Source organism: Papaver somniferum, chromosome 6, assembly GCF_003573695.1.
Source record: "Papaver somniferum cultivar HN1 chromosome 6, ASM357369v1, whole genome shotgun sequence".
In the NCBI taxonomy this organism is placed as follows: domain Eukaryota; kingdom Viridiplantae; phylum Streptophyta; class Magnoliopsida; order Ranunculales; family Papaveraceae; genus Papaver; species Papaver somniferum.
The window spans coordinates 3,864,116-3,875,304 of record NC_039363.1 but is presented as its reverse complement, the minus strand read 5'-3'; the positions used below and the strand labels follow the sequence as shown (position 1 = coordinate 3,875,304).

The 11,189-nt window shown below is 35.7% G+C and overlaps 1 protein-coding gene across 1 annotated transcript; it reads left to right on the top strand.

Annotated features, from left to right (window-relative positions):
* Window positions 1-2,301: 2,301 nt before the first annotated feature.
* Window positions 2,302-6,593, top strand: LOC113290349 (G-type lectin S-receptor-like serine/threonine-protein kinase At1g11300). Its single transcript, XM_026539961.1, has 6 exons — window positions 2,302-2,475; window positions 2,561-2,771; window positions 2,908-3,145; window positions 3,243-3,393; window positions 3,477-3,726; window positions 6,199-6,593. Exons 1-6 carry the CDS (start codon window positions 2,302-2,304, stop codon window positions 6,591-6,593), a joined length of 1,419 nt encoding a protein of 472 aa, XP_026395746.1.
* The last annotated feature ends 4,596 nt before the right edge of the window (window positions 6,594-11,189 follow it).

Here is an 11,189-nt window from a genome sequence, read left to right as displayed (position 1 = left end):
CTACAGGTGTGTTACTCTCGGGAATTTAAACTTCTCACTTACCATTCGGGTTGTGGTAACTCATATCTTAATATCTTTGACATTTTTAGGCATCTTCTAAAAATGAGCTCAAAGCAGACTATGTTGGGAAGCCAGGATTTACTGATGGTAACGCAGCTATATTTAATATGACTTTTGTTGGTAACTATTTGCAAGGAGAGTTCCAGCTCTCCAATGGCCATGGACGCAGAAATGCAACAAAAGTGCTTACCGTAATTTTCTATGTCCCTTATCTTTTAATACATTACTTGCTTGTAAATGAAAAGTAACACTTAACGGTTGTTGTCAAAATTTGAGTGCGGTTTAAACCTCTATATGAAATGGAGACATGGAGAATGATGTTTCAAAATTTCGTTTGAACTGCAGGAACATAGGAAAAGCTATATTACACGAGAAGACTTTCAGTTTCTTAGCCGACAGCACGGTATAAACACGGTCAGGATTCCTGTTGGGTGGTGGATTGCCAAAGACCCCAATCCACCAGCTCCTTATGTTGGGGGAAGTTTGGCAACTCTAGATAATGCATTCAAATGGGCACAGTGGGTCTCTCTTTCTTAATTGTATTATCATCCTAGTTCCTAGTCTATTTTGAAAATGGACTTACCTTAACTTTTTTTGCAGGGAGTTTCGTCTAAAATGCATAATTGACCTTCACGCAGCTCCGGGTTCCCAAAATGGAAAGGATCACAGTTCCAGTCGTGATGGTTCTGTCGACTGGCCAGTATCAGAAAATATCCAGCAAAGCCTTGATACTATAGAATTCCTAGCTTCCAGGTAAATTATGTTTATCTCTTACGAATTAATTAACCATAACTTAAACTGTTGCCTGGACACTTTTAATGTGTTCTTATATGCTCCTAATGAGCATATATGTCATCTTTCATTCCCAGGTACGGAAACAATTCAGCTCTGTTGGGGATTGACCTTTTGAGTGAAGCACATTCTCCTGATGTTCCTTTCAAAACCTTACAGAAGTATTACGATGATGGATATAACGTTGTGAGGAAACATTCAGCTACTGCTTATGTAATAATGTGTCAGTTGATAAGCAACAATGGTGCAGACCCAGACCCTGCAGTGCTTTATAAGGCCAACACTGGTAGAGGCAAATCAAACGTTGTGGTGGACTTGCACTACTATAATCTCAATCCTTCAATATTCAACAATATGAGCCTACAGGAGAATATCAATTACTTATATGCTACCAGGAAAACTCAAATAAACTCCCTAAACGTTGCTAATGGACCATTGGTGTTTATTGGTAAGGCCTTTTTTCGCAGAAACATACTTTAATTTTAGGGAAAATTGGGGATATTGTCCCAAAATCGACTGTCACTTTGGGGATATGTCCTAGGATTCCAGTTTTTCAGAATATGCGCCAAAGTAACGGTTTCCGTCAAGGAACCGTTAAATAGTCAATTTATCGTGAACGTGTCTGAACTTTCTCTCTAATTTCTTCGGATTTTTTATTTCTGAATATATTCCTGAACCTTGTAAAGGTATTAGTATAATTGTCTTTTAATTCGTATATGTAACCCCAAATGTGTGTGAATGTTGACTACTTAACGGTTTTGGATGGGATTTTGGACGACTGGGACATATTCCCGAAAACTGGAATCCTGGGACGTATCCCCAATTATTCCTTAATTTTATTGGAAGTTCTTATTTATAAACTAGTTTTCCGTCAACTCAAGATGAGAAGAGTTGTTTGTACATAGCGACATAAAATACCAAAAGTCAGATATTGTTTTGTTGGAAATGAATACAGGGGAATGGGTGAACGAATTTGGCAGAGGCAAGTGGTCTCAGAAGGACTATCAAAAGTATGGTAGTGCGCAGTTAGATGTTTATGGTTCAGCTTCTTTTGGGTGGGCATATTGGTCATTCAAGAATGATGTTGCTAATAATTGGTCTTTCAAATGGATCATCGACAACAATTACCTCCAGTTAACTGCAGGTAATGATGACTCACCTCTTATTGGACTCTTAATTCTAATTTTTTTTCTTACCATGCATGTCTTCGAAAATCTCAGTCAGGAAGGCGACACTTCAAAAGATCGGCATACCTATTTTCGCTTTGGTGGTAACTATCATATGCGTCTTAGGCAGCATTTATCTGTTCAAGAGATACAAGACTAAAAGAGGTGGATATATCTTCTTTTATTTTTTTTGACTGATGATACCAGTAAACTCACGTTCTTCCCTTGTTCTTGAATACCCCCAGAAGGATTGAAAGGACTGCATGGGGTGTTGAAAGATTTGATGAAATCCAAGTCAACCTACAACGACACTCCGGATAACTCGTTTAAGGATGGTAAAACAGAAGGAGAAACACAAGAATTGCAAGTATTTAACTTCGCTTGTTTATCCAATGCTACAAACAACTTCAGCTTAAAAAATAAATTGGGAGAAGGAGGGTTTGGGCCAGTTTATAAGGTAACTTCACACACGGTTGATTATGATTACTATAGAGGCCAACTTACTGGACATTTTTAATCACTATATGGATGATGGATTCTAGGGTCAACTGCAAAACGAGCAGGAAATAGCAGTGAAACGACTGTCTAAAAGCTCTGGACAGGGGATTGAAGAGTTCAAGAACGAAGTTGTACTGATTTCCAAACTTCAGCACCGTAACCTTGTGAGATTGTTGGGTTGCGGCATTCAAGGAAAAGAATACATGTTAATTTATGAATTCATGCCCAAGGGTAGCCTGGATGCATTTTTATTTGGTTGGTTTCTTTTCTACTTTTCTATCAACTCTGCTTGAAACATTCCTTTCAAATTTGTTCCATGTTTCATATATGTTACATTCAGTACGAACCAGCTTTCCACCATGGCTAATTCATGAACGTACACTGGCGACAGACCCAAGTAAGAATGCACAACTGGATTGGGATAAGCGCTTCAATATTGTTGGAGGGATTGCTCGGGGACTTCTTTACCTTCACCGTGATTCTCGTTTAAGAGTTATTCGTAGAGATCTCAATGTCAGTAACATTTTATTGGATGAAAACCTGACGCCTAAAATTTCAGACTTCGGAATGGCAAGGATATTTGGTGGTGACCAAATTATTGCTGAAACTAACCGGGTTGTTGGTACATTGTGAGCTCCATGTTTCCCTAATCATTCTCTTAAATTTCAAATGTTCGTCTTTGTTACTTGTATGCATTGTGTAACGTGTCTTCATGATCGAATGCAGTGGTTACATGTCCCCAGAGTATATAATGGGAGGCAAATTTTCGGAAAAGTCAGATGTCTTTAGTTTCGGGGTATTGATACTAGAAATTGTCAGCAGTAAGAGAAATAACAGCTTTTACAATCCTGAACAACCTTCAAACCTTCTGCTTCATGTAAGTATTTATATCCGTCAACTCTTCAGTAGGTTAATGAGTTATGGAGTATTAACTGACATGATTTGAAATTTGTGTTCCAGACTTGGAAACTTTGGAAAGAAGGAAAATGGTCAGAGGTTGTGGACGAGACTTTGGGTGATTTATATTCTCCATCAGAAGTGATAAAATGTATACAAATAGGTTTGCTATGTGTTCAAAATAGAGCAATAGACAGGCCAACAATGGGTGAAGTAGATATCATGCTTACCAGCGAAACTAATCGTCCATCTCCGAAAGAACCTCCGTATACTTCATCAGATAAGGCAGATTCGGGGCCAACTCGCTGCTCAAGTAATTATGTCACTATGACCGCAGTTGAAGGTCGATAAGATGCCATGCGAGATATATAGTTCAGTAATTTGAAATATGGAACATATATATGTTATCAACTAGGTAACAAACACAGAATTGTAACTTTGGAATTGCATGTCAAATGTATAATTACATGACAACCGTGTTTGGAAAAAAGAATAAAGTTACACGGTTAAACAAGTCGATATGAAATAAAACAATCCTCCTTGCCAAATATATTAAATTGGTATCCCTCGTGCATATTATTTTGTGCCTTGAAGCAATAGAATGCAGTGATCCCTATTGTTCCTTACTGAGTGTACAACAATGCAGTCCCATCGGCAGATATCACAATAGTAGAACAGATCACAGGGTATGATTCTAATTCTATGGAAATCGAATAGAAAAATAAATGAAGTCAACTAAAAGGGAAAAATAAATGTTTACGGCCTATTTGGCAACTTGCAATTCTTCCGGAAGCAAACGTCATTTTCAAAGTTATGGTAAAGATTTTTCTACGTCATCCAAAAAATGCTCCCAATTATGCTTTTGTTGCCATTCTTTAAGACTCTAACGAGTCCAAATGCCGTTTCCATGGATATTGAACAAATATATACTTTAGAGCCTAGTTAGTAATTTGGCGTACTATTCGCGAGTTATACACGAATAGTTATGTATCCGAATTTTACCCGTATTAATCGAGTAATTATGCAACTCTGACCTGAGTTCGCTCTTTTTCTGAATCAACCAAATTGTGCACGAATTTTCCGAATTCCAGTCTATTCGATATTTGTAATTCGAGTCCATGTCACTGATTTTTTATATTGATTTAAACTCAAAAAGAATTTCACGAAGGGAAGGAATCGTGTAATTCAGGTCTACGTTGCTGATTTTTATATTGATTTATACTCAAAAAGAATTTCGTAAAGGGATCGAATCGTTTAATTCGGATCCACGTCACTGATTTTTATATTAAATTATACTCCCTCCGTCCCTATTATATAGGCGGAGAAGTGAGTTTTTCTTAGAATAAGAATTTTTTTTTTGATTTCCTACATTTCCATCATCTTTCCTGTTTTATCCTTTGTACAATTTCCAACACTAGAAATATTAACTTAATTGTGGTAATTACTACCTATAATAAATAAGGCCAATATATGAAAAAATCCATCTTGAAATTGAAAGTCTGTCTATCTAATGGGACTACAAAATTTTCAATTCCGCCTTTATAATAGGGACGGAGAGAGTACCCAAAAAGAATTTTGCGAAGCGATGGAATCCAACCTAAAAACATAGTGATGAAATCAGGTAATTCGGGTCCGCAAGGTAGAACTAACCATTGTTCCAAGAGCTTATTTTTGATTAATGATTATATATTTTTTATATAACCCATTTAAACCATAGAATTCTTAATTATGTTCTTTTACAGACTCCCCTTAAAATATTACTCCCTCCGTCCCATTTTAGATGAAGGGGAAGTGTTTTTTTCAAATCCCAAATTATATGAACGTGTTCATATTTTCACCCTAAATCTTCCTGATTTATCCCTACTTTGGAATCATATACAAATATAAAGTATTATGTAGGTCAAATTTTTCAAAATAAAATTCTTAAACAATTCACTAGATTCCAAATTTACTCTAGAATCTAGGAATTAAAAATTAAAGACTTTAATACTTTTGGAATTATTAATGAGGGTAGATTTGGAAAAAATTTAATCTCTTTCTTTTTTCTTAATATCTGTGAAAACACCTATCCCTTCATCTAAACAGGGACGGTGGGAGTATTTTTACTATGTATAATCTATACAAATACTAGAATTAGGCTTTTAAAATTATAAATACTTATTAATTTAATTATATATGGGCCGTATATTCTCTCCCGTATTCAAATATTGATGTAGTACATCTTTCTGCTGGATCAACAATGACTGTTGATCCATTCCTGCTGGATCAACAATGACAGTTGATCCATTGCGTTTGTTTTATTTTACTTGCTTTGCAAGTCCTTTACTTTCTTAGTTTAGGTAGAATTCCTTTTATTATCTTTTTAGTCGGTCATGCTAGCCTATATAAAGGCTAAGCCTTCTTGTTTAGAGAGGACATCTTAACACATCTTATTATCAATATTATTATTATCAATTTGATTATGAATCTTTAAACCTTAGAATCTTGATCCTTGAATCAGTTTTCTTATTAAGTTTCTGATGAAACTTAAATATCCCTTTCAATCTTGTTCTGTGCTACATTAGTTGGTATCAGATACAGAGTTTTTAGATTCTTATCTAGAAACAGATCCTTACATAGCTTCCGCAAACTCTAACCCTCAATTAAAAAAAAAAAAAAAAACTAGTTTTCTTATTCTGGTTTTTGATCATAGTAGTAACTCTGGAAGATCTTCTGCAGCTTAAACACAAAATATCAGCAAGTATTAGAGAATATGATTACATTATGACAAAGCTTTGTTATACAGACAAAAAAAACCAACTCCTTATTTACAAGAGAACTGAAACGCTCCATCTAAAGAAGCTTGAAGTACTGATTCGTAAAGCGAGGACTGTCGAAAATTTCAAAATTGTTTTGCCTGCTCAAGAAGATTCATCGTCTTCTAATGGTACTGTCGTTGTTTCGGCTACTTCAGGTAACAAAAAAGAGACAGAAGCTCCTGTTCCAGAAGATAAAGATAACCATGTTACTTCGTCGTCCAAAGGTGCTGGAGATATTTTGTTATCATCTCTGGGTGTTAAAGATGTTTTGACTACATCTCTTCCTGACAAAGAAGAAAAAAATCAGATAGAAAAAGTTTCACTTGTTTCTCAGGAGGTTCATGATAACCCAATTACAAGATCTCAGTTTAATGACTTTTAAGGAAATGTTTAGACAGTTCCATGAAGTTCTTTTTGAACCGGTTATTATAGTTTCTTCTCGAACAGATGAAGAAACTCATGTTCCTATACAAGAGAGAAATCTGTTCGACGAAGGTGAGGAAGAAAATAAAGTTAATGAAGTTTCCCTTTCACTCCACGAACATTCAGCGTCATCTATTCATGTTGAGAAGAACAGTACTGAATCAACTTCTCAGAAGGACGAAGAGATTCTGCCTGTTTCACTTGAGCCTAATGGTAAGTCTTTGGATCTTAGCTTGTTAGCTTATGATGTTGATATGCCTGTTTTATCTAGGAATGAACATAATCAAGTTATTGATCAACCGGATACACAGATAGCATTGCATACAAACCCTAGTACGGATAAACTCGTTGGGATAACTAATGAGAATTCTATTGTGTCATCATATACTTCTGTGGATGTGTTAGTATATCGATCTCAAGAGGATATTTCTATAGAGAATCATACCGATAGACAATCTTTAGCCAAAAAACTACTTTGGTATTTTGAGAACGTCAAGTTTACAGCATGTCCAAGTGCTGATATTCATATGGAAGAAACGTTTGTGCGATGGTCTACACCAAAAGGTATTGGGTGGAGAAATATATCCCTTTCACCTGTAGTTGCAGACCTAGGAACTACAAGAGATCAACCATATTTTCTTATGTCAGTAAAACATATGTCCTATCATAGGATTTATGGAACTGTACTTCTAGGACTCACTAGATGGATGAGTAAACACCTAGGAATAAAGTTTGAGCGAGCACTTGTTGCTCGTAATGTGCTAGTTGTTGATGTTACGATAGATGAACAAGATATTTTCCTGACTATTGATAATAGTATACCTACAGAAGTTGTTCAGTCAAGTCACTTTGATGCAGCAACGTTATCCTTCCTTGCATATTTTCATTCGCGTGGCATGAAGTATGTTGTTCTCTCTGACCATGGAGTCGATATTCATGAATCATATGGTGTATTACAACGAGAAACGCCTGATGATGTTTTTATCAAGTTCGACGACAAATCTTTCTTTGCTTTGAGATGCCTGGGTCCTGTGTTTTTCTCACATTACCGTAAATGTTTGCTGGGCATAGAGACTGATATTTGGTGGTCTAATGCATTCAAGTTCAGTGAAGTTGTACAGGTTGATGGACCTTGGACTGATATGAGGTGTTACTTGGATTATGCACTTCCAAAGATAATTGGAACGGACGATTCTCTATCCAAGATATTTGGAGTTCGGATGACGTTTATAGAATGTGTGATGCTTTATGGAGGAAATTTAGTAGGAGCATATTCCGACTTCAGTATTAAAACCATGTCAAAGGTTTTCATTGAATCAAAATCCAACGTCTATTGTGCTATTTTCAAAGGAGTTAAATTTAAAACAAACCCATGTCTTGTGGAGAATCACTTTGTTGATCAAGAGAGTATGAATATTCAAACTGGTGGTAGCATGAAGGAATACTTTCCACTATTTTTCAAATTTTTCGATCTCTCTTCGTCAATCCTGGTGCACTCAGCGAAAATTATACTCTTCTTCGTGATTAGAATATGGTACATTTTCCTGGAGTTGTTTTGTACATACCGAACTTGGATGAAAAACTACACAATTGTGCGGATGGAAACCAACAAGGATGATCATGGACACCTGGTAGACATGAATTCAGTAATCTATTCTACACTTCGGACAAGCGATAATAAAGATATTTGTAGAGTTTTTCTTGCTTGGATCGAAAAGTTTGATGAAATTCGAAAGATTGAGATGTGGAGCAATAGATATTCCTATACACTTGTTGCTAGTAACAGAGACGTCTACAAGATGGAATTCACATACTCAACTTTCACTGGACAAACAATACTTGAATTGCCAGCAAATTTCAATGTTACGCACGTTACTTGGGAGCCCGGAGGAAATAATCCATTTATTGTGTTCGATAATGCTTTTGTCAATGAAGAGCTAGATGTTCATACTTACCACTTTGAACCGTCTGGCAAGTACCAGAAGGTATTCTATGAAGTTCTAAAGATCAAGGAAATTGTCACCTCATCGTCACAGAAGTCTCATAAGTTGCTGATTTTTACTCGTCACCACTGCGATACACTACTAATAAGAGTTCAAGGTTTTAATGGTCGCGTATACATCGACAAGGTTACATCAGCTGGATCCACTACAAATCAGATGAAGAAGGTATATTTTCCTGGACTTCTTATAAACCTACCAAGATTGTCAGGAAACATAAAAGATGACATATCACCGTGGAGTATATCCAATATGATTAGAATGATTACCATCTTTTTCTGTATAGAATCAGTTATGGTGGAGGTCTATAAACTGTTTAACAGGCATATAAATTCAATCTTCCTGATATCTAAGGTTGAAAATCAAGAAGTTTCAAATGATGACCACAGTATGTTAAAATCTGCGCCGGTACCCAAGAACCCATTAGGGGATGGTTTCACTTCTTCAACAGTACGTACTGCGAGTTCTGCCAAAGTTGCACTGATTTTTCTCTTGACTACGGGCAGAAACTTTGATCAAAAAAGTGGTAGAAAATTTGATCCAAAAAGTGTGTTCGTAGGAGGCAATTACTACGAAAGAGGCAAAAGAAATGTGTCGACAAAAGATGCATTACCTGCTCTTTTTAATGCAAATCAAACTGTTGTTGGAATGATAATTTCTCGTTGCTGTTCTAACAAGATAATTATTCATGTTTTACGGAGTCCAAAAGATGTAGTATACTTCATGTATTATGCGGGTCGATGTTTAAAACAAGTTTTGAAGAATGTAAATTTCGGTTTGGGCAACAGTGGTTTGGTTGGAGCTATTACTGGTAGGAGCATTGATCATTTCAGGATAATTAAATTAACTCCGCAAAGTGGTGGAAATAATATTTGCTACTGTAGACGAAGCTATAGTTTGAATAAATATCGCAAGAATTATAGGAACGCACATCAGCATCTATACCATGTCCAGAACTCGTGGATCAAGCCAAGAGGTAATAATTTTGTGTTGTTTGAGGAGTTAGATAATAATCTAGTTTTGGTCTTATATCAAAAGACCTTGAAGACGTCACCAGCTAAACATTTTAGTGCTGGGTTGATTGATTTTTTCTTATTACCTGACGTACTACAGAAGGTCAATATTTGAGAGATGTTGGTTTACAAGTTTAATGACAATACATATGTACGTCTAATACCATGCACAGATTTATGATACAACAAGGAGTTCAAATAATAGACTTTGTTTTTGATCGTGGTAAATCAACGCAAACTGGTGATAAATTAGATAGTCTTCTGGACAAAGAAATGTTTGGGGTAAACCAAGTACGAGGAGAAAGGAAATCAGTAGCCAATAATAACATGGTAGACATGATTATCACATTCTTTTTGCCGCTTGCTGCTGCATCGTTAGTTGCGACTTTACTAGATCTCACAGTTGATGCCAGGCGTTATGTTGAAAACATATGACTTGGTTGGTGGATACTATTTCGAAACAAAAATGTTGACACTGAAGTCAAAGAAGAATTTTTGGACCAGAGAAGGAACGAGTTAATTGATTATGCTTTAAAAGAAGTAGCTCTGAATTTGGGAGATACATATGTTGTACTCATGGAGGACGGTGCTAGCTTGCTTTACACCGCCATTGATGACGTGAATTTTGTGTTCAGTCGAGGAAACTTTAAGCACAACTCTTATCATGTTTTGAGACATATTTTTTGGATATTTCGGTTTCTAATCTCTAGAGCTATAAATTTTGTGTTTGATCGTGGTAAGCCGGTAAACGTGATATCTACATTTTTCATGGAGGAAAAAGAACTCGTATTCTTTGATGACATCTCGAAGCCTAAAGAAATATATGGAGATAGTGAAGATCTTTTTATTAGATAACTCGAGGACGAGTTTCTTTCAAGAAGGGGGACTGATGTAGTACATCTTTCTGCTGGATCAACAATGACTGTTGATCCATTGCGTTTGTTTTATTTTACTTTCTTTGTAAGTCCTTTACTTTCCTAGTTTAGGTAGAATTACTTTTATTATCTTTTTAGTCGGTCATGCTAGCCTATATAAAGGCTAAGCTTTCTTGTTTAGAGTGGACATCTTAACACATCTTATTATTATTATTATTATTATTATTATTATCAATTTGATTATCAATCTTTAAACCTTAGAATCTTGATCCTTGAATAAGTTTTCTTATTAAGTTTCTGACGAAACTTAAATATCCCTTTCAATCGTGCTCTTTGCTACATTAAATATCTAAAATGAATTATACACGTAGGTATACCGTTCCGAATTATCCCCGAATTAGAAATGGGTGACCGAATAGTGGACCGAATTTATCTTCAGTCGAAACGAATAATGCACGTGTATGCCATTCGGAACATTTCCCGTACACCGAATCGCTAACTAGGCTTTGGAAGACTATTTTTATTGCATACATGTACATCGTCATTTGTATTGAAGTGACTAAGACAAAATTAGAAATAAAATCATGACATTTTAGGAATATAATAAATTTGTAGATTATTTACAAAATTGATACTCACGTATATATAATTATAAATACTCACAAAA

Coding starts and splice junctions, on each gene's coding strand:
- LOC113290349 (XM_026539961.1), top strand. CDS start 2,302: ATGAAATCCAAGTCAACCTACAACGACACTCCGGATAACTCGTTTAAG. Junction 2,476..2,560: donor GGTTTGGGCCAGTTTATAAG/GTAACTTCACAC, acceptor GATGGATTCTAG/GGTCAACTGCAAAACGAGCA. Junction 3,394..3,476: donor CTTCAAACCTTCTGCTTCAT/GTAAGTATTTAT, acceptor TTTGTGTTCCAG/ACTTGGAAACTTTGGAAAGA.